Here is a 24,406-nt window from a genome sequence, read left to right on the forward strand (position 1 = left end):
ACAAATTTGTGGAACTGTAAACAAAGACAAAGTATGTTTTGTACATAAACTGAGTACTACACATTCGATATTACATAAGATATAAACATATTTACAACAGTAGAATAGACTAATTGTATAACTAACTAACATTTGAACTAACTTCTGTAACTATTAAATATTAACCTTTTATAAACATAGTATTATCAAAATATTACTCTGACAACATTGCTATTATGCTAAGAACTAAAGATACTCACAGATATTGCGCTTGGCCTAACATATGAAGTCAGATTACACTGGATTGTAAATGGAACCTCTCATAGCAATTCTCCATTACTCAAGTCAGGTTCTTCCTGGCAAAACTGCTTCCTGGGGTCAACAGGAAGAAAGGTAGGAAGGTCAAATGACCTCTCACAGGAAGAAAGGAACAAAGGTCAAATGACCTCTCACAGGAAGAAAGGAACAAAGGTCAAATGACCTCTCACAGGAAGAAAGGAACAAAGGTCAAATGACCTCACACAGGAAGAAAGATCAGATGACCTTTCCAGCATACAAACTGTTAACACAATAACCGCCACCAGAGGGTGCTATTGCATGTAAAAATGTCCAGAATGTCACATAATGTCCATCGGTCCAGAACAGCCACCTTCCATGCTGTAACTCTTCTATGATTCTATGTACCCCAATGTTTCAGCTGGTGAAGGCACAATGTAGCTAAGACATATAGACAAGGAATGTTCAATTTTGACTCTATAGTGAGTTAACTTACCTGAGCCAACAATAGGGGTGCTGCAATTGGCTTCAGTGCTTCCTGGGGAGGGGAAAATCAACCAGATCCTTATCTAGTAACCCCTGCTGGAACTTCATATACATCGATGTTAGACAAGACAGGATTGGGCTTGATGTTGATTGAATAGCCTGTCGACACTCTTGATAAATTCTGGTTTGGGTGAGTGATAATGTGCCTCAAAAAGATAAAGGTGTCTTGAAAAGGGGAAAAGAGAAAAAGTATAGAAAAAGCAGAGGTAAAAAGGAATTCATTGTTAGAATGAACTGCAATACATCATACATGGGGCCAAATTGGATAAGGCCCGAAAATGGCGCAGGGATTGCAATGCGCGATTTGCTTGCGTCTGTTGATAGTAGTGCAGGCAGCACACAAAATTTGTGCTGCCTGCTCTTAAAACACAATTGCAGCGCTGAACCCAGCGCTAAATGCACTGCTGGTTGGCTCAGCGCTCAACAGGGGGACCAATATCGTGGGAAGTCTGCTCTGTATTTAAAGTTTGTCTGCAGAGTGAAAGGCTGTCTGCACTTCTTAAAGGGGAGGTGCTTTGTGAGAGAAGAAACCCAATCTGACACGAGCTTGAAGTTAGCAATGTCTCAACAGGGCAGAGAAAGGGCACCTCGGTTCCCTGACACTGCATTGGAAGCTTTGGTGCAGCGGGTCTATCGGAGGAAACAGGTCCTCTACGTGTAGGGGGCCAGGAAGCCTTTCAGACACATTGTTCGAAGGCAGTAGGAGGAGATCACTGAAGTGGCCAGTGCCACCAGTCTTTCCCCCAGGACATGGATCCAGTGCTGGAAGAAGTTCAATGACCTCACACGAGTGATCAAGGTCAGTGAATGCATCTTCAAATGCCATATCTCACCAACTGCACCACAAGCCTCACACACTGCTCAATGCACCACACCTCCGGCACTCACCTACCAACATTCATTAGCAATCACGACTCATACCCCACAATCATAGCTTCACCTCACCCTCTCACACTTACTACTGTTGCAAGCCTCACACCCACATCTCACACCTTGCACACAATGCCAGCTATTCAACCATGACAGGCACATCACCCAAACACATTGCAGCACACTCACTGACACACTTCCCTCTCTCTTGCAGGCCAAGGTGGCTAACAACCAGTATGAGCAGGAGCAAACAGGTGGGGGCAGGGGGAGAGGTGCGCAGGGTTTGGGGGCGGGGAGCAAGCATGGCTGCAGAACCTGACCCAGCTGGAGGACATAGTTCTGGAGATAATTGAAGGGGCTGTCACTGAGGCTGTGGCGATCGGCGAGGCTGAAAGCATTGATGATGACGGTATGCTCATACCTAATCTTTCTTCTTATACCCCACTTCCCCCTCATCCTACAATCTCTTCTTACTTACAAGCTGCTGATGGTGTATGCATGGATATTTTGCTTTCCCCTGCTCTCCTCATCCCAACCCTACCCTTGTTCTTTCTCCTTTCAAATACCCGAGAAATGCCACCAGCCCAGCCTGTACAGGAAGAGGTAGAGGAGAAGAGTGCTGGAGAAGAGACATCACTCGATCTGACACTCCCAAGCACCAGCTCAGAAAATGGCACTGCATGAACTTTAGAGGGCAGTATAGATGTGGGATCTGCACTTGGTGAGTCACCGGGAACAAGTGGGCTGCAGCCAGACCAGGGGGAAAGAGTAGCACAGCTGCCAGCTCCCCGGAGGGCGACGCTTCACACGACTTCTGCTGCAGAGCACTCAGATGAGGACTTTGATGAGGCAGCCTTTAGAAGAAGGGTGATGGGCATACACACAGAAATGCTTGGTTCATAAGAACATAAGACGTAGGAGCAGGAGTAGGTCATTTGGCCCCTCGAGCCTGCTCCGCCATTCAATAAGATCATGGCTGATCTGATCTTGGCCTCAACTCCACTTCCCTGCCCGCTCCCCATAACCCTTGACTCCCTTACCATTCAAAAATCTGGTTCAATGGCAGGTCTGCCAGAGAGCCTCTTGTAACTGTCAAGGAGTATGGAGGAGTCCGGCTCCAACATTGCAAGGGGCTTTGCATGGAGCTTGGATCCCATGATTTCCAGGATGGAAGTGATGGGCAACTCCATTAGAGCACTTGTGCACCCAACCATGATGCTGGGTGTGATGGGCGATGTCGCAGCTTCCATTGCAGCACAAGTGGAAGCGAACCAATATCTCAGTGCTGCCACGCAAGCTCGGACTGTTCTCATGCAGGCTCAACTTGCCGTCACACAAGATCAGACTGCTGCTATCATGGCTGGGTTTACGAGTGTGGAAAGGAGCCAGCAGGGTCTTGTAACAGTCCAACAATCTGTCCTCCAACAGATGGCTAGGAATGCTGAGGCATCACCCCAGGGGTGTGGCAGTGGCTCCGTGGAGCACGAACCTGTTGTCTTCACTCAGGATGATAGCATTTGTACTTCCACCACTGCTACTCCACCAGTGCCACTGCTGCTGCCTGTCAGCCAGTCAGCCCAGACTGCTGCTGCCAATGCTGAGGTCGTGCAGTCTACAGCCAGGCGTTCTAGGCCCAGAGCTGCTTGAGGTTGTCTTGCAAGGCCATCTGCAGTGTCCCCCATGGAAAGTCAGCAGCCTTCCACCAGCCATGCTGTAGCCACTGGGGTAGCACTTTGTAGGAGCACCAGAATAGGCAAAGGAACACAAAAGATAGGCACTAAGGGAATGCACAAGGGTGATTAGTTGACTTTGTAATGTAATATTGGAATTAATCATTTACAAATTATGTTTGGATTTTTTGTTTTGTGGTGGCTTTCATTTCACCATTGTGCCCAAGAGTACGCTGTGATGTTCTGTGACAGAGGAATGGTAAGGTGTGGAAGTGGGGAGCAAAGGGGATCTCGGGTTTCATGCATTGGAACTGAAGTCTGATGATGCGCTCACGACAGCCCATCCGGAACGAGGGTTTGGAGGCTACCTCCTACTCCTCCTCTTTCTGCCTCTTCCTCCTCCTCCTGAGATGGTCGCAGTACCTGTGGTGGCAAGGGTTGCGCCCTCATAATGGCCGAGTTGTGGAGGATGCAGCAGACCACCACGAAATGGGATACCCGCTCCAGTGAGTACAGGAGAGCTCCTCCCGGTCAAGGCAGCAGAACCGTTGTTTCAGCACCCCGATGGTCTGCTCGATAACATTCCTCGTGGCAGCATGGCTGTCATTATATGAGTGCTGGCCATGAGTGGTGGGGTTGCGAAGGAAGTCATCAGCCAGGTGTAGACTGGGTAGCTCTTGTCTCCAAGCAGCCACCCTCGGGTTCAACGTGGTGGCTGGAAGATTTCTGGCATAGCGGACTGGCGCAAGATGAAGGCATCATAACTGCTACCAGGATAGCGGGCATTGACCATCATGATGTGCTGGGCGTGGTCGCACACCAACTGCACATTAAGTGAGTGGTAGCCTTTGTGGTTACGGAACATCTCAGGATTGATATGCGGTGCCCACAAAGCCACATGTGTGCATGGATGGCTCCCTGCACCATGGGGAAGCCCGATATCCTGGCAAAGCCATGTGTGGGCTCATCCTGCTTCTCTCTGTTTAGAGAGAAAACAATGAAGTCCCTTTTCCTAGAGTACAGAGCCTCTGTGATCTCCAGGATGCAGCGATGGACGGCGAACTGTTCCATTCTGGAAGCATCTGCTGCCGAAGAAATTGAGGGCTGCGGTCACCCTGAGGGTCACTGGCAGAGCCGCCGTCGCCCTGCTCTGAGGCTGCAGGTCTGGTTGCAAAAGGTGGCAGAATTCTGTGATCATTTCCTTAGTGAAGCGAAGCCACCAAACACACTGCTCCTGGTTTAGGTGCAGGTAGGAGAAGTGCTCCCTGAAGACCTTACGTGGGTAAGGCCTCCTGCTGAGGCCCTCTTCCTCTCCTCTCTCTGCGAGCAGCTTGTCTTTGCTGCCTCTGCTCCATCTCCCTGTCATGCTGCAGTGCGAGGGGGGCTGTAAGTAGAGCCCCCATGACTGGGAGAAAGTAGTCGGAGCCCTTCCAGTTGCAGCCAACATCTTCCCAACATCTAGCAGCATTCCCTACACACTTTAACCATATTATAAATGTCTTCCAGCAAGCCAGTATTGATATAAACTCTGCAAGAGCCAGTATAAGAGAAATAATCAACTTATCTGCAATTTGGATGTATCCCTTTAAATAGTACTGACGGGGGGTCGCTCGTGCAGCTGAGCAGATGTTCAGCTGTGCGTGTTTAGGAGTTGCATGTTAGGAATGGCAACATCCAGAATAGCAGGTTGTGCATCAAATCAGCATTACACACTGACTGATGTCACGATCTGCCTACTCTGCATACTGCTGGCGCACGCATGTCTCGCCTGCGCTGTTGCCCTCACCAAAATGGCGACCAGTGCGACTTATGCTGGAAGTGGGTGGAAGCGAGGCGGCTGCCATTTTTTTCCCCAAAACCGACCTTAACCGGTGTTAAGATGCCAAATTTTGCGGCCACAGTCTTTATAGATGACAATGTTTCTTTCAGGAATTATCTATTGGCTCTGACTGCTAGTACTTTCAGGAATCTATTATTGCTGATCATCTCTCCTGAAATGATGTGTATTACCAGAATGATGAATGTTAATTAAAAATCCTATTAGCTCCAATTTATAAAGTACACTTTAAAGAAATAAGTGATGTCTAGTTTTTATGTTTCTTTGCAATGATTTCTGTCTAGTACCTCGACATGAGAGGTTTATTTTTAAGCACAAATATCTTTCTGTAACTAGAGATGTGAAGCATTGATTTTTCATTCTGAGGCAGCGAGTTATTAGCTCTTCTTTTCTGCTGGCAAATCTAATATGTATGTGTTATTTCGGATTTCCAACATCTGCAGTATTTTGCTATCGTAATATGTATGTGTGCTCAGTTTGTGAAAATTAACGGGCCGTATATTCCGATCCCTACGGGTGTGCATGAGCTGTGTACACACCCATAGGGACATCGGAAATGCCGGTTTCAGGCATGCCAAGCGCATGCGCTGAAAACCGGCATTTCCGATCTGTCAAGAATGCTCTTGACAGATCGGACGCCTGCCCTGGAGAAGGGTCTCTGCGGGCGGATGGTTCTGCTTTCTGGAGAACCTCCGCCTGCAGAAAACCCTTAGAAATGTTACGCCAGTTACCAGCATAAGAGTTGAAAAGAAGTAAAAGAAAATTTTTTTTTTTTCACTCATTTATCATTTAAAAATACTTTAAAAAAGGTAAGTTTATTTTTAGCCCTGTAAAAAACTTTAATTATTTTTTCAAAACATTAAATTTTTGTTTAAAATATTTAATTTATTGTAATTTCAACTCATTTTAAAAATGTGATGTTTTTAAAATTTATTTAATGTTTTACAGTGTTTTAGGGGTGATCTCCATTCATATATTTGACAGGTCTATCTGTCAAGTGTATTAAGGGAAATTCCCTTCTTTGATTGGCTCCCCATGGCCCACGTGATCCCAGGGACGCTTGCAAACTGCATGCGCCTCTGGGATACGTGGGCCCTGCACATTTCGAGCTGGAGAGGCCCAGCTTCAGAAGTGTCTGGACCTCGGGAGCCCTCAGGTAAGTCCGTAGACTTTTTCCAGATCAGAGGCCTCCGCACGCGGGAAGCCTCCGATCGGAAAATACGGCCCTATATATTTTACGTTTTGTCATATCCTTCTATCTCTTCTTTCCTTTAAATAAAAACCTTTATCATGGGAAGGAAGAAGTGTCCTAAGAAAAATACAGATTCTTCAGAGATTGTATTTTGAGCTGTGTTCTTTACTTACAGCTCCTCGTGATACTTATTTACAGTTCCTCATACCACTGGCTTCCCTTGGCATTGTGCTTCTGAGTCTGGCAAATACACATACTGTAGTGTCTATCCATGTGATGGGGAATCATAATAAGCTTGAATACTACCAAGAAATTGTTGCTGATATCAATAACTCTTTCGGTGGTTCTTTGGGTTGTTGCAATATGTATATGGGATGCTCTGGATGCCTACAGCGTAATCAGATAAGAACAGCTTGGATTCCACTCTCATGAAGATTGTGTAGGGCAGATTGTGGCATTATTCTAGATTGCAGAGCATTGTAAGGCTCAGGAGAATCCCACTTAGATTGCTTTCCATAAATTTTGATAAGGCTTTCAATGTATTCCGTCATGTAGCCTTCGTTGAGAAGCTGGAAGTTATGGGAACATAAAAGCTAATCTTGGATTTCATCTTGGCTGCACTCTCTAGCACCACATTCTGTGTAAGGGTGGATGAGAGACTCACTGAATCTATCTCTCTCAAAAGAGGAGGGAGGCACTGCCACCCATCCTATTTAATGTCTTCCTCACTGAATCGATTGCCAGGGATGGACTTTGAGTGTCTGTTTCCAGCATTTCTGAAAGTATTATGGTGCTCCTTTTCACGGATTATATTCTGTTCTTGATAGACTCACCTGAGCACATAGCATGTTCTACGCACCATCTTCAACAATGAGTTAACACGAGATATGGTGGTAGATGCCCCCAGGTGCAGTGGTATGGCTTTGCAAGGTACAAGAAGGGCTCTCAGAGGTACTGATTGGAAGATGCAGGGGGCATCTATTCCAATTGTTGATTTGTATCAGTGAGACAAAAAAGAATAACGTCGTTTTTAACTGCAGGTGCACTGTGACAGAAAGCAAGCAATACCATGATAAATTAGAGACTACATTTATTGATTTTTGTCTCTAATTTATCACTGTATTGCTTTCTTTCTTTCCCACCGGCTTTTGTATGGGGAAAAACCGCACATGCGCATAAATTTGAATGGGCCGCGCAGCCAGTTAGAGGGCCCGCGCACCGAAAAAAATGAAGTGGGAACATTGTATGGGACTGAAGGTTCATGGGGTTTCCAATAGTCTTCCACCAGAGTCACAGCAGGAAACTGTTAGAAAACCAATGAAATTTTGGTCCCAGTGTCTAACCAGTTATCTGAAAGAGAAGCCAAACCATTCAATTCAATACATACATACAATTCTTGGATATGTATGTTTTATTGGCAGCTCTTTTTGAATTTAAAAGGCGCATATTTAAATTTATTTTGCCATGGTCAATTTTGAAAATGATTTCTGAGCCATTCCAATTGAAATTGAGTAGTTCACCTGAACCCATCAGTGAAATAAGGAAGTAACTGAGAAACATTGTGGATTCTTAGCAGTAAATCACTACATAAAAGTAAGTATTCAGGCAACTTGTCTGGTCCAGTTCACATTGTAGTGAAGTGCAGAAAATACTTCTGTTTTTCTATCTTTACAGGAATTGAGCTTGTATCAACTGTAAGTCTACAATATGTCATTACTTCTGTTCATTTATCCATTTCCTGGTTAATCTCTCCTGCCTTCTGCCTTCCACCTTTCACAGACCTTCCCTTTTGTTCTTTCCACCCCTCCTCCCTTTCCCTGCCTCTGTACTTGCTTAGAAACTGGGAGATCTCGAACCTTTTCCAGTTCTGATGGAAGGTCATCGACCTGAAACATTAACTCTGTTTCTCTCTCCACGGATGCTGCCTGACCTGCTGAGTATTTCCTGCATGTTCTCTTTTTATTCCTGGTTAATAAGCCTATTTGACAGTTTATAGCCCAAGCCATAGTGTAGTCAAATTTTAACGCTGTCGTCCTCCGGCGTCAAGGAAGGGCAAGTGATATAGCCAGTAATTGAAATACAGCAGTAAGGGTTTTCTGTTTGATCTCTGACTTGTTACAAATTACCTAGATACTGGCAGGTAAAGGCACACCCTAGTTCATAAGGACTTGTCGATAGGAGATGTTAATCTCGAAAAAAAAATTCTACAGTTAAAACCTCAAAATGTAATCATCAGTACTTGAGGCTCCCGGAGGAAGCCAAATTCAGCCTGAATACAATCCATTGGGACTGTGCTAATAAGGGCCAAAAGGCACTTTAGTCATTCTCATCTTTCTTTAAATACTTCTCATCTATCTTCAGAGTCCCAATGCAGGTTAAGCTTATGGCATATAAAGCGTGTCCAAAAAATTCTTCTTCATGGTTCAGAACACCTAGGCATACAGTAGAAAGGCTTCTTCAGGGTTATGTGTGAGACCCAGGACCAAGCCTTCAGCTGAATTTATTGCGAAAATGGGAAGTGGCATAGAGAATGAGAGCTCAGTGCACTCTGATTAGTTGGGGAGTACTCTGTCGGGGGGGTGTGCGGGGTGGTTTAGCCTCATGGTAGGCATAGGTCCTTCTAAAAAGTTACTCACATGAGTACTTGGATTAAGCAATTGGTGATGAGTAAACCTGGCACATGGCACTGGACTTGGTCATCTAGAATATACATGTGGCTGGTGCAATGCACAGTGCTCAGTGTAGGCCCTTACATCATTCTGAAGGCAGAAACTCTGTGACTTGGGATGGCTACTGCTGGAAGGCATTATAAGGAGGCCAGGTATGTAGGGTGTTTTTGCATGCCCCGTGTTTTTACGACTCTCCCTTGAGTCGACCCGTGCATTAAAAACTCCCCAGTTTGGGTTGTTTCCCTTGGATGGCAGGAGCTTTTGCCAATAGTCCCTGCCTAGCCCGTCGATTAGCGGGTAATCCCACACAGAGAGAGAGACCAAGGCCAAATAGGGGTTAGCACTGTTGCCTCACAGCGCCAGGGACCCGGGTTCGAATCTGGCCTCGGGTGACTGTCTGTGTGGAGTTTGCACATTCTCCCCGTGTTTGCGTGGGTTTCCTCCGGGTGCTCCGGTTTCCTCCCACAGTCTAAAGATGTGCGGGTTAGGTTGATTGGCTATGATAAATTGACCCTTAGTGTTAGGGGGATTAAATACGTGTGGTTACGGGGATAGAGTGGGATATGTGTTGGTGTAGGGGTTACGGGGATCGGGTGGGATATGTGTCGGTGCAGGCTCGATGGGCCGAAATGGCCTTTATCTGCACTGTGGGGTTTCTGTGATTTCTGTGAGGTCTTCTCCTATGCCTGATGCGCAGTGCCCCAGTGGGATTACTGTGTAACCCGGCCATGACTGGATGCCACCCAGTTGGTCTTCCGAATTATACCGCGAACCACAAGCCCCAAGTTCGGACCCAAGGAGTTACTATGCATAGATTATAATTGACTCAGATGAAACAAAATGGTTCAGGTTGGTCAAAGATCGATTCCTTTTTATTACATTCACAAAACGACAATCCCTACTTCTCTCGCTTACGGCATAACGAGTAGGTGACCGTGGACACTAGCTTATAACCTTAGACTAAAATACCCACCCTGTCGGTTATGCCGAACCAACCCCCTTCCCAGATTCTAAGCCTAGATAATGGAAAAACCCTTCTAACTAAACCCCTCTCCCGGTTTGGTCAGAACCCACACTTGGAAGCCTCCTCACACACACACACTTGTTAGCCTGCGTCTTGGACACTTGCAGTTCCTCAGCAGCCAAACACGCGGGCGGTCCTGGGAATTTCTAGAGGTGTATGCTGGATATAATTACCAGCTCTTGTCATTGATTCTCGCGATCCCGGGTCCGTTCGACTCCAGAGGCAAAACCTTGCCTAACAGAGGCATGCGATGAGGCCTAGAGAGTTACGTTCAGGCGGTACGGCGAGGCACTCACTTTGGGCATTCCTGGAGAGCTGACGGACGTGGAGCTACGCGGGGAACCCTGTTCCAGATGGTCGAGAAAAGCAAGCCCTGAATCCCCAAAGTTCAGCATATTTATACCCCGTATAATACACAAAACTGGCTGGGCGATTCCTGGTTACCATGGTCACAGAGAAGCTCGTTGGTCTTCCTGGTGACATCTCTGTCCTGGATTGGTCATCTTTATGAAAACAATGGTAGGCCATTACTGTAAATGAGCAGTTCTCGAAGAGCTAACTGTTTGTTAAGTTCTTGACTGCTCCTTCATTGAAAGAGTCCAGAGGTGTTACTTTTGGCCTGCAAACCTCATTGTCCATCCAGACATCCTGGCTCCATGGACAAAAGGTGTTTTGCCTCAAATCACACAAGTTCGAATATGAAAGGGCCCCTGCCTTTCATGATGTCAGCATTGAGACTGGTCCCATGGCAACCCAAAAGACAGACAGTTCCTGCTATCTTCACAGAAACCAAAAGTCAGTCTTTTTTTTTAAAGTCCAAAATCCATTTTGAAATGCAGCCCAAGTGCATCTCCATTTTAAAAGGGTACATATCCATTTTTAAAGTCCAAAAATCCTTCAGGCACATGCACCCACTGATGTTGGCACCAGCCAAACCCTACAGGTATGGAAGCACACACTCAAGCTAATCCAGCGTTCTGTATTAATCATAATTGGGATGTAGATAGATAAGTAGCTGCTGCTGAAGCTCTGCACCTCCAACTGGCAGAACTGCTGCTATATTGGGTGATGTGTCCATGCTGTGGTCAGGCATACAGTGCCAATCCACTCGCACATTTTATCATGAGTTGTGCTGCTCACCATGCTGCTTATGAGGAGCTCCTCATACCTGCTGTTTAGCTAGTGAGCATCAAACCCAAACTTGTCAGTTGTTTAATGACTAGCTAGTGACTATCCTCTTTTAGGATGAGGTAAGCAGTCTTTTGGGGGTGAAAGTAGCTTCAAAATGACACCATTGGTGCTGGAAGTTTGGAACTAAATCAGTCCTCTGAGGTTAGTTTATGCAATAACCTGAATAAGGCAAGTCTGATTCACTAGCAGATGTGTACGCTTGTCACTGGGAGCTAGGATTCTTCCCATTTGGATGTCCAAACAGTGAGGGTAGTTCTAACTGAACAGGAATGGGAAGCTTACCAGTGCTTCAGATATTTTAGCTGGTTAAATTACAGCAGTACCTCCATCCGCACTTGGTGGCCCATAACTTTTGGTTGTGCAAACTTGTGCCTAATCTCTCTGGAATTAGATAACTGGGATGTGACCCTATGGTGAAAGAATGTTGAACAAACAAAAATTCTACATAGTTTTCTCAGTAGTTTTGTTTGGAGACTCTTAGGCTGCGATTTTATCATTGGTGGCGGGTTGGGTGCAGGTCAGGTGGTCGGCAGGTTCCGGTCCTGCCGTCGCTTTCAGCCGGTCAGAAATTGAAATTTTACCTTAATTGCCCTATTGAATCCCTGCGTGCGTGCTACCTGGCCCAATTAGTCATTTTGGTTCTGCTGCTCGCCTCAGCCAGCTGCATTTAAGGAGCCCATGCAGTCTTGTTTCATTCTTATCCTTTTATGTTGGTTTTCGTGCTGGCAACTGCTCCCATGACTGCTGCAAGAGCCAAGGCCTCCTTCTGCTTTGATGATGACTTCCTCCATGTTCTTGTGGTTGGAGTGAGAGGGTGCAAGGAGGTACTATTCCCATCCTCTGGACGGAGGAAGCCTCCTCAGCTAAGCAAAGCCGCCTGGCTGGAAATTGCTGAGGAGGTCAGCTCCAGATTGTTGTGTGCTCGCTCCTGGGTCCAGTGCAGAAAAAGGTTTAATGACCTGGTACGCTCAGGAAAAGTGAGTATAACATCACACTTACCTTCAATCTGCTCCCCATCTCCTCTCATCACCAGCACTCTGCATTGTCAATCTACTCCTGCACATCCCACTTTACCCTTACATCCCTTAACTATCCCTCTCTCTCTATGTACACAATCACTCACTATTTGACTATGCTGCCCTCACACTCCCTATCACTGTTATGCAATGCCAACAACTAACAACGCACAGGGAGGGCCCTTGGTATTGGCACCTCACTCCATCTTTGTCTCCTTCTAAGCATCTATGCTATGGCTTCTCTACACTCACTCCAACATTCTCACTCAAACTCCACTTGTGTCCCTCATTGCAGGAAAAGAGAGCCCACAATACGAGGGAGAGAGCTAGGATAGGAGGAGGGCCACCTTCCATTGCCCATATGACCAATGCTGAGGAGGCTGCACTTGAAATAATCAGAGGTGATGAGGCTCTGGAAGTGGTGGACGGTCAGACGGGTGCAGCAGAGCAAGCCGGTGACAGAATAGATTTGCAGCCCTCTCAGTTACATTGCATGAGTGACTGATATGACATCTGATTCTCATACAGATTGACTTATGATCATCTGCACAATTCGATGTGCATGCTATGTTAATATCACATGTCTAACTCATGCCTTTACTCCCCCACAGGACCATCGAGAGGAGGAAGAGAAAGAGCCTGGAGACTCCTCAGAGGAAGCTGCAACCTCTGAGGGCGCGTCATCAGAATTAAGCGCACCCAGCACCAGCGCAGATATGCACGCCTCGGTGGGACCTTCGTGAGATAGATTATTGTTGTCACCTGGTATATCACAGCTCACAAGTGAGCATCAGCAGATGGTGGAGACAGGGACAGCAGTGGAGAGTCCTCATCAGTGGCCGCAGGGCGCTCCCAGCTCTGATCAGCTGCATGTGGATCCTGTGCCTCTGGGTCCATCCAGAAAGAGAGCGGTGCTGGAACTCCAGGAACAAGTGCAGGAGTCTCTGACAGGGTTTGCATCCAGGGTTACTGCGAGTGTGGAGAGGATGGAGGAGTCCATATCTAACATGAGCAGTGCCTTTGTGGAGGCAATGATGCATGAACGCACCACCACAGAAAGGATGGCAACCTCCGTGAAAAGGATGGCTACCTCCGTGGAAAGGATGGCTACCTCCGTTGAAAGGATGGCTACAGTAGAGGAAAGGATGGCTACGGTCATGGAGGAAATAAGTCACCAGAGTTAGGAAAACATGGTGAATGTTCAGAATAGATTGACATCTCTGGAGGAGCGATGGACAGCTATTGAGCAGAGAAACCAGAGCTTCATGGAAGTCCTTTTGTGGAGGACTGCCAGTGCAGGTACGGGTCATCCTGGCCCCCATGATGTGCAGCAAGGTGCTGTCCAGCCACTTGCTGGCACTGAAGTGAGGCTGACCCATGAGAGGGATGTTGGTGGCAGGCAACAAGGAAGTGTGGGCTCCTCTCTAAGCACTCACACTCCCATGTGACAAGTGGCAAGTAACATTCGCACCACACAAGTGCCAGGCAATGACCATCTCCAACAAGCGAGACTCTAACCATTTCCCCTTGACATTCAATGGCATTACCTTTGCTGAATCCCCCACTATCAACATCCTGGGGGTTACCATTGATCAGAAACTGAACTGGACCAGCCATATAAATACTGTGGCTACAAGAGCAGGCCAGAGGCTGGGAATTCTGCGGCGAGTGTCTCGCCTCCTGACTCCCCAAAGCCTTTCCACCATCTACAAGGCACAAGTCAGGAGTGTGATGGAATACTCTCCACTTGCCTGGATGAGTGCAGCTCCTACAACACTCAAGAAGCTCGACACCATTCAGGACAAAGCAAGCCCGCTTGATTGGCACTCCATCCACCACCTTCAACGTTCACTCCCTCCACCACCGGCGCACTGTGGCTGCAGTGTGTACCATCTACAAGATGCACTGCAGCAACTCGCCAAAGCTCCTTCAACAGCACCTTCCAAACCCGCGACCTCTACCACTTAGAAGGACAAGGGCAACAGACGCATGGGAACATCACCACCTACAAGTTCCCCTCCTAGCCACACACTATCCTGACTTGGACCTGTATCGCCATTCCTTCACTGTCGCTGGGCCAAAATCCTGGAACTCCCTTCCTAACAGCATTGTGGGTGTACCTACACCATATGGACTGCAGCGGTTCAAGAAGGCGGCTCACCACCATCTTCTCAAGGGCAATTAGGGATGGCACTAAATGCAGGCCTAGCCAGCCAGCGACGCCCACATCCCATCAATGAATAATTTTTTTTTTTAAACTCCTATGCCATTGCGTAGACCTCGGTCAGAGCCCCACCCAACTGAGATGGGCGTCTCAGCCCCTGCACAGCTGCAGGAGGAGCAGACTTTTGCCGAGCCCTCACAGGCTCGCAAACCCAGAGGACGCCCGCCAAAGATGTCGAAGCAGGAGCAGCATGAAAGTGAGCAAGGTGCCTCCACATCTGCTGAATCCACAGGGGAAGCACCACATAGAAGCATGCGTAAGAGGAAGATAAAGTGCAATTAGTCACCAGGGTAGTCACTTGGGTGTTCTGTTCTGTTGTCTTTTGTTTAATATTTGGCATTGTCATCCTTTTGTGCATGTATAAAACAAAAGTAATGGCAAACAGTTGAAGTTCTGGCCTCTGTGTTCTGGGAAATGGAAGGTACACATTGAGGGCTCAGGATGACTTGGATTTGTAATGATGGTGGTGAGAGTGATAGGAACCCACAGGTTCTTGTACATTGTTTATGGTGTGATAAGAAGGTGCCAGCCACATGTGTTTGATTTGTCGTCCTAAGCGAATCTGGCAAAGATTAGTGCATCCCTTGCATCACGGGTAGCAATGTGCTCGTGTGCTGCTGAAGCTGGCTCATCCGCCTCCGCAAGGTCTTCCTCCTCCTCCTCTTCATCTGAGGAGGCTATGCGCTGAGCCACTTGTTCCTCAGGCAGATGCAAGCCATGATGCTGTGCGATGTTGTGCAATGCACAGCAGACCACGATGATTCTGGAGACCCTGGCTGTTGAGTACTGTAGGGCTCCACCTGATCTGTCAAGGCATCTGAATCACATTTTGAGCAAGCCGATGGTTTGGTCGATAATGGATTTGGTTGAAATGTGGCTGGAGTTGTAGCTCTCCTCTGCTTCGTTTGATGACCTCCTCAATGGCATCATTAGCCACGTCTTCAGGGGATAGCCCTTATCTCCAAGTAGCCATCCAGAAAGTTGGATTGACGGATTGGACAGCGGAGGCACACTAGACTGCTGCAGGATGAACGAGTCATGGCAACTGCCAGGGTACTTTGCACAAACATGCATAATGTTCTTCCTGTAGTTACACACCAGCTGGACGTTAAGGGAGTGGAAGCCCTTGTGGTTGACAAATACAGCTGGGTTGTGATAGGGTGCCCTAATGGCCACATGAGCACAGTCTATGACACCCTGCACCCGTGGCAAGCCTGCCAGCTTTGCAAAGCCAACCGCACATGCGGTTACACTTGCCTCATCCGTGGAGAAGTGGATGTAATTGTGCGCCTTTGCAAAGAGGGCATCAGTAACCTGCGTGATGCAAGTGTGTGCGGCCGACTGGGCGATGCCGCTGATGAGCCCTGGAAGGACCCTGAAGCAAAAAAATTGAGGGCGGTGGTGACTTTGACAGCCACTGGTAAGGGGTGTCCACCTGCTCCTCTGGGCTCCAGGTGTTGGTGCAGCATTGCGCAGATGTCTGTGACTACCTCTCGCGAAAGCCTCAGCTTCCTGTGGCACTGCTGCTCAGTCATGTTGAGGAAGCTCATCCTCGGCCTATATACCCTATGTTGGGGTATCTCCTGTGGCAACGTGCAGCCCTGCGCTGATGCCCTCTGCCCTGTGCAGCATCAGGTGGGTGAGGAGGAGGTTGGCGCTCCTGTTGTTGCTGCTGCTGTTGTGCCTGGTTCTGCTGCTGCCGCGGCTGCTCTTCCTCCGAATCTGACCAGCATGACCGAGTATAAATGGTTCCTATGCTGCTGGTAGATATGTCAGTTGAGGAATAGAAGTTATAAGCGCTCAGTCAATGTGGGGAGCGTGTTTTCTCAGGAGGTCACAATGGAGATGGATCTCAGCTTCACCACGTACAAGATCAGTAGACCTGCAAAAAGTTTTTCAAGACCTTGATAAACAAAGTTCTGTCTCTGTAAGTCAGCCATGTTTTTATGCTGGAGCTGCAGCTGTCAAGAAGTCAGGCACTTGGTGACCCTGGCACAATCAGCTGATGTGGTTTGGGAACAGCGTGGAACACACAGAAAATGTTATAAAATCGAAAACTGCTGGTAAAATAGGCTTATCCAGGCAGTTAACAGCCTTAAGGGCCTCTCCCACTGCTTGGTGGTGGGACCGATCGGGACTCCCAGAGTCGGCATTTGGCAAAGTGGCGTGGAGGCTGGACCGCAACCTGCCATCAATCAAAACTATTTTAACCCTTGACCCGCCTCCAAACCTGTTCTCTCAGTGCTGATAAAATCACAGCCTTAAACATTGTGATGGAGTTCTATTAATGCCACATACTCAAGACATTGCTTAGGATCATGGTCCTTGAAAAAAAGTTTGTGAATAGTCTTGTTGTAGGTAATGGTCTTGATGTCATTATACTGCAGGTTAATTAGTCAGATCAGTGAGCAATCAATTTTCACAATACACAGACAAGTGAGACTCCTAGACGTTGTTGAAAATTATGCTGTTCAATAGGATTATTGAGGTGACTCCTCAAAAAGTGAACCCGTTGGTATGATGTCTTAAAGCTTTGCTTTTGAAAAGACCACAGTATGTTTTAACTCTTTCTTACTCGTGTTCCTTTGATTTACTAGTGAAAGAACAGAAAAAGAAGAATCTTATATTGAAGTTGACCTGAGTTTTTCAGAAGTTACAAAAAAGGATTTTGAAATAGATTTTGTATGTGTTGTCTTAAGTGAAGAAATGGATCAAGAAAGATTTGTTTTCATCAAGCCAGCAGGTAAATTCTTCCTGATTTAGGATAAAATGAACAGCAATGTCAATCATTCCATTATTTATTTTTACAGCTAGAGGAACAAAGAGGTCCGACTCTATAAAGGTGTTGTAATTGATCGCAGTAATAGAAAAATAAACAAAAGGCAATTTATTCATTTAGCCAGAAGGATAATGTATCAATTCAGAGGATCTGACTTCTTAAGATGAATTTTCATCTGAATGCCATTACTCTCAGTGGGCTTGCTTTAGCCACTTCTTTGCAGGATGACCATATAGTTGTGGGTTGCTGTATGCAAGAGGGAGTTGAGAAACTGGGAAGTAAAGTTTTTGTCTTGACGAATACACTTCTTAAGTGACCATCAAATGAGACTGAGGGAGGTTGTGGAAAGTTCCATGGCTACCTCTTATCGACAGTTGCTACAAGATTTGTGTTACATAAAGATCCTACACAATTGTTGGGCTTCAGTAAAGGCATCTAAGACTTCATTGTGCTTGAGGCTATTTTTCTAAAACAAAGACTGCCTACAATTGTGTCCTAATTAGAGACCAAAGTTGCCAGCAATAAAATCTTCATTCCATGATGATATAATCTGATGGAAAAGAGCAATTGAAATCATCAAATCTAAAAAGCGAAATACTTTACACAGTACTCTAATAACGTAATTATCCTGTTTGAGGGCTGTGTTTGAGGTGGTGGATCCTGCTGCAGTGGTAATCCGAGGGGAGTCAAAAGGTGCACAATCTTCCTGGCCTCTGAGCAATATCTTGTTTTATTACAATGCCCAAGAGTGTTTATTTTTGTTTGTTTCAGTCTCTTCCAACGCCTTCTCCAAATCTATGGCTTTTGGAATAAAAATTTTGAGATGGTGTCATTAATCATTTAAGAAATCTTTCCATTTCGCTTATAGTTTCTTGGCACCTGATTATAGAAGTAGCCTAAAGCAGGGGTTCTCAACCTGGGGTGTTTCAAGGGGTCCGTCAAAATAGCACTAACTCAAGTTAAACCAAACATATTTCTCGTTGCTTCTTCAATTAAACCAATCTAAATCCAGTTCTAACCTCTTGTCAATCGACAAACGGCGGACAGAGCTGCTTCCGTGGACATTTGCAAAAGGAGAGAACTACAGAGAAGGAACGGGGAAACAGAAAGCCGACAGCTCAGAGTGATGGCGAGAGTGACTTCATGTTTCTGATGGGTAACGTGATTGCAGAATGAATTTAAAGAAAGCGCAGCCCTTGTCTGCAGTGGGAAAACCTGTAGGGGATAAACCGATCGCTCCAGAAATAATCTTCTATCCACAGTTGGATAATTTAATCTGATACTTTCAGTTGCGTGGGTCTTTTTTTGTGGACTACTTTTGTAAAGTGAATTTTATCTCCGCTCACTTTTTTCTTTTTAAACAGACAGCACATTTTAGATAACATGAGCTGGGTGAGATCCTGAATGTATTTATTTTAGGGTCATGTTGTTGGTTGGAAATTTCTGAAAATGTTCGTTTGGCGAAGGAAACAAAAGATGATAAGTGGAAGGTGTTTATAAATGCTGTAATTTTTATGCCTTTATCATATTCTCCTTTTTAAATGTGCTTTAAATATTTGAAAGGGGGAGAAAAAATTGCAGGGCTATGAAGAGCAGGGGAGTGGGACTAATTGGGTAACTCTTGCAAAGAGTCAGCACAGGCACGATGATCTGAATGGTTAATTAGTATCATACAGCACAGAAGGAGACCAATCAGATTATTCTTTTGTTCCAAAGTCTGAGCCCTCCTTCATGTTTAACCAATAGAAACTCTCATTTCATCCATTGTCTCAATCCGCCGCCCTCCTGACCAATAATCTTTGCCTAACTCACACTTCTGGGTTAGCTGTGGCCAATCTGGTTGTTCGGTTTAATTGGTGATTTGGACGGCTGATGCAAAGCCAATCAGTGGAGCGATTACAGATAGGGTCGGGGGATGTCGTTGTGGTTCAGACATGGCGGGGCAGGGCGATCCGGTGCAGAGAGAGATACGCCAGGATTGGGCCAACAGGGAGTACACTGGGGTTATCACCAGCAGCATCAAGAAGAAAGTGTATTTCCTCAAATAATTCGGTAAGGAGCAGCAGCCAGTGAATAATAAATAACCAGGAGTAACTTCATCTTTACACCCACTCACTCCAGTGGGTGCCAGTAATGCTGAGCTTTAGGCCTCATTCAGGTCATATCCTGTGTTAGTTTGTCTCTAACTGATGGTAGTGGAAAAATAAAATTGCATCTAATTTTCAGTTATCGATTAAAGGGGGTGGGAATGATTGGAATTTCTCGTCCTAATTAGTCACATTAAGTAAGTAAAACAAAAATAATAATAAATATATATGTTTACTTGTATAACTAATTTTTATACAGAAAAGTTACTTGTGTTATAGGGGACGTGGAATTTTTATAACACAAGGTGGGGGGAGGGAGGGGCCCTCAGAAGCAAAAAGGTTGAGAACCCCTGATCTAAAGTCCATTAATGATACAATTCAGTCACTGACTTGTATCCCATTTATATTTTAGAACTGTTTCTAATTGAAATGGTTCTGCAAAATGTGATGACTCCTTTGCCCTGAGTTGCGTGGCGGATCTCAAAGCATCAGCAGCAACTTGAAACAATTATGGTTTCAGGTTATTTCTAAGCCATGATCACAACTAACTTTCTGGCCACATGAGGAGAAAGTCTTTATAGATAAGCAATGTGCAAAACTGCATTACAGGGCTCAACTATCCCACAATCAGAAAGATGATAGCAGTGGTATTTTGTGCTGCTGTACAATAAGCTTTAAAAGATGTTTTAAAGTCTGCATGCACAAGCAGCACACACACATTTGTAAAAGATTTTAAAACCATTTACATTTGGTAGAGACACTGCACTGACTAGGAAGGTTTCATTCAAGCAAGCAATTTCAAAAGCATTTCACTATCAGTACGGCAGGGTATTGGGAGCGAAACCGAGCTTTCATCACATTTGCCATTGGAAGCGATATCTTACAGTAAAAGAAATAGTAATGACGGAAACCAGAGGTGGATTTGCTCTGTAAATATAACCTCTGATGTCTCTGGATATCACTGTCCTGTTGACCGTATCAGCACCACTATACACAGAAATTGAGCCACCCATCTGAGTGCTGAAGGCTTCCCACAACCCCCGCCCCTTGTCCAGCCATCAGTGAAGTTATTCCAGCAAATGTAAATGGTTTTAAAATCTTTCTTGAAACAATTGTGCATGTGCAGTTTAAAATTTTTACTTTTGTTTTTCCAGTGACTGGAGAAGGTCTGTGCAGGTGAGTAGTAGCGAAGCTGTTTCAGTACTTGTACAGGGAGGAGTCACATTATTTTGCCGCCTCGCCTACCCTTAAAGCATTCTGTCAGTAAATGGGGCAGTTTTAGCCTCAATTCAAATGTACAGAACTACTTCCTGAAATGTTTCTGCAATATGCAAAGGCTATGAGAGAATGTGAGACTTTGTTTCTTATATATAAGACATATTTTTCAGGCTGTCTGTTTAGCAAGTGGATTATAGGGAAGCTTGTTAAATTTTCATGCTAAAATATTATACTTCATACACAAAATAGATTTGCTAACAAATATTGGTTTGTCTTATCTATAGTAATCTAGATTTTTTCTTCTCTAGTTTCAAATGTTGCATCACATATTGTGGTTCCTCTTGTTGTGCTGGTCATTATCATTGCGGTGAGCATAGGCATGTACAAGTTTTTAAAATCCAAGCAGCCACCGAGTTATGAAATCTTAAAGTAAAGAAAAATACAGGTAAGCATAGTTTCCTTTCATCAAATCCAACCCATTAATGATGTTGCATTTCAGTTCTAAAATAAACAACAAAACACAATATTAAAAAAAAAATGTTATCCAGTGCATATTTAATTTAGAAATACTTTTAGTTTCATATAATTATTATGGTCATGCTACAAACTGACATTAAATCACATTTCAAGTTTAATGGAACTAATAGTTTAAAGCTGCAAGTCTTAGCTCTCAGATCCTGAGTAATTACATTCATAAACATTCACAAGTTATGGATGAACAAATATTTCCTACTTTCGTTTTTATTTTGTACTCATCTAACACCAAACACCATCATGTGGCACAGTATGGACAGAAACATGCTGTCTGATATCTGCTGTTGATTCTCTTGGGCCAGATGCTGGGATGTGTGCAAATACATCACTTTTTTTCCTTTATGCCTTGTGATGAAGCACTTTGCCTTCACTTGGTGCTGCATGCGTAACATGCAGGGCTGAATATCTGGGGAATCAAGGGCATGAATCTCTCTCCTACCACTGCACTGAGGTGATTGGTGGTATAATGTTGATTTTTGTCAATTTGTGTTGGGTTAATGACTTGACTATGGTTTAAACTGTAGCAAATGTATACGTGTTTTGTTCAGAGTTGGGATGTAGAATCAGTCTGTTATTACATCCAGTGTCTTTGGACTTTAAAAGAAGTGCTAAGATACTCGCAAACAATACCAAACTCTTCACAAACATGCTGTATTTGTGATGATCCATGATTGTAACATCCAGCTAAAATTTACTAAGTTTTGAGTCACTTAACTATTGCAAATCAGCTTGTGGAAAACATTCAGTATTTTGCTATTGTGTAGCTGATGGAGATTGGTTCCAATTTCAAAATAATAAGGTTCAATTACTGGCAGCAAAATACAGTTCTCTAAACTTGTTTTGTTCTTTCAAGCATATTTTATTTATGTATCCTAGTTTCTTCTTCAGTTCTTACACCACATACTATTCCTTCGCTGCGAGAATTGATAAACAACCTCCATCTAGGCCTTTAAGAATTAAGTAGGTTCTGCAAGAAAGTTACAGGTTGATTTGGTCAATAATCTCCCTTACCTACCAGTGAGAAATAGTCTAGCCTTTCACAGGATCATAGAATATTACAGCATCAAAACAGGACATTCGGCCCATCAAGTCTGTGCCAGATTTTCATCAACATGAGTCAGTCTAATCCCACTTTCTTCCTTGCTCCCCATACCTTTTAATAGTTCTCTTTTCCAAGCAACTATCTAATTACCTTTCAAAAGAAATTATGAATTCTGCCTCAACAATAGATTGTCGCAGAAAATATAACATTCTGACCACCTTCTGTGACTCTCTCGTAATTACAACACTCTTTTGTAATTATCTTAAATCTCTGCCTTCTCGTTACCGTTTCACCAACCAATTGAAATAATTTAGCACTATTTATCTTCTCATAATCCTTCATAATCTTATGGACATCTATCAAGTCATTTTTCAACCTTCTCAGCTCCAGTGAGAAAAGCCCTAACTATTCAAATCTTTCTTCACAAACTTCCACATCTAGCAAGAGTCACCTAACATGGGTCACAACTATCCTATCATGGTAACTCTTTTAAACTTTTGTCTAAATTCTGCTATACAAAATATTTAAAAAACTTGTAGCACACAGTATAAACATTTAAAACAGTGTGTCTAACTATTTAAAATACAATAGTGAGAATTTGCCTTGAGGGGGAAACTGAACTTTACACACACACATTAAAAATCCAGTCTCGGCTCTAACTTGTATACAGTTGCAGTAATACCACTCTCTCAGTGACAGTTTAAAGTTAAATCTAAATAATCCAAGATCTTTAAAAACTATTACCCTCCCTCTTATTGTAGGTACCTTGTTCCAAATGTATCAAAATTGATATACTCTGTACTGTAAATGATACAATATCTGATCAATGCACTGTTACTTTTATAGGCATTAAATTGCAATGGCTCAATACTTCCATTAAACAACAATCCTCTCGATTCCACAATCCAAGGACCTACAAATTCAACATAAATCTGTCCTTTTTTAAGTGAGTCTTTCTGTTCGGTTTCTGATCCTTTATTAGGACCTAAGAAAATATTGAAAGTTTAGTTCATCATATCAAGAGTCATGGGTGTGAAACCACTTAGTGCCACTCTGCTGTACACACGTAAGGTGTGTTTTGGTACAATATGTTGCATTGAAGCTAGCTCCATACAGCTTTTTCAAAAAACGAGAGATAATTCTGTAGGTGATCAGCAAGAAGACATTGGAAATCATTTTCGACTTCATCACTTGGGCAGTAGCCTGGCAAAGCAGATCACCCGCCTGAAATCGATGGAATAAAAATCGGGCAGATTCTACAACAAACGAGTGATCTGCTCTGCCAGGTTACCACCCAGGTGGTAAAGTTGAAAATGACCTCCAATGTTTCTACTTTGTTTGGTTATAATTACTAAAGCACAGTAGTTAAATTGTTTGTTGTGTGTTTCAGGTATTACAAATGGCAGCACTAATGTATTTAATAACCAACTGTACAACGTTCTGAAGATTAATTTGCTTCTGAAACTTTGTCTTTTGTTTTGGCAAGACAGTTTGAACATACTGTTGATACCTACAAGCTGCTTGAAGTGCATTTGATACCAGAATCCCTTCCGTTGAAGATTAGTCACCTTGAAATAGAACCTTCTCCATAAAAGCACAATAATTGTTTCAGTGTAACAGTTACCAATGCCACTTGGACGTTCTTGTTGCATCAGGACTGAATGGCTAACATAACTTGAATTCAATACATTGGTTTGATCTGAACTCAGATAAACTCATCAAAACCAGTGTTGGGACCTGCCAAGAAAATGATACTGATGGGAATTTTCTGCTACTGTGCTTACTGTTCTGCAATTTTCTGCCTATTCATTTTATTGGGTGGTAAATTATGGGCTGGCGAGCACAGAAGCAGAAAATGCCAACCAATATAATCGTGTGCACTGTGCGTGTAGCATTGTAGGGGGGTTTGGGAGTGTTAACTTGAGACTACTTTGTGAAGATATGTTATTTATTCTGTTTTCACAAATGTTTTTATGTTCTATGTTGCTATTTCACAGTAGTTAAAAAAGAGAGATTACACTTGTGAAAATATTGACAACAGCATGGTATACTCCATAGCATCAAGCACAAAACTCAACACAATGTGGCTACATTATATTATTGCTCATACTTATTAAAATATATACATTTTATCAGTAATTGGTTTTAATCAATTTTGCTTTCATGTTACACATTTTTACCTAAATAATTAATAAATTTAAGAAAACTTAATTCATGCTTTAATTTATGAAATTTCTTAAAGCATTATATAT

The 24,406-nt window shown here is 44.2% G+C and overlaps 1 protein-coding gene across 3 annotated transcripts in view; it reads left to right on the forward strand.

Moving 5' to 3' along the window:
* Nucleotides 1–24,365, forward strand: part of LOC147111751 (interleukin-1 receptor type 2-like) — a 96,415-nt gene extending 72,050 nt beyond the window's left edge. Inside the window, exons 4-7 of one of the 3 annotated variants that reach the window (XR_015079739.1) lie at nt 17,092–17,237; nt 20,887–21,023; nt 23,001–23,100; nt 23,645–24,365. Coding sequence is in view for 2 of the 3 variants with exons in the window: in XM_085998953.1 (XP_085855079.1) it covers nt 17,092–17,237; nt 20,887–21,011 (271 nt within the window). In the remaining variant the exon portion in view is untranslated. Of the gene's footprint in view, nt 1–17,091; nt 17,238–20,886; nt 21,024–23,000; nt 23,101–23,640 lie in introns of all 3 variants that reach the window. The other 2 variants (XM_085998953.1, XM_085998952.1) reach the window with 2 other exon arrangements.
* The last annotated feature ends 41 nt before the right edge of the window (nt 24,366–24,406 follow it).

This window comes from Somniosus microcephalus, chromosome 10 (genome assembly GCF_052327205.1).
Source record: "Somniosus microcephalus isolate GS21.2 chromosome 10, FLI_Smic_1.0, whole genome shotgun sequence".
Taxonomy (NCBI): Eukaryota; Metazoa; Chordata; class Chondrichthyes; order Squaliformes; family Somniosidae; genus Somniosus; species Somniosus microcephalus.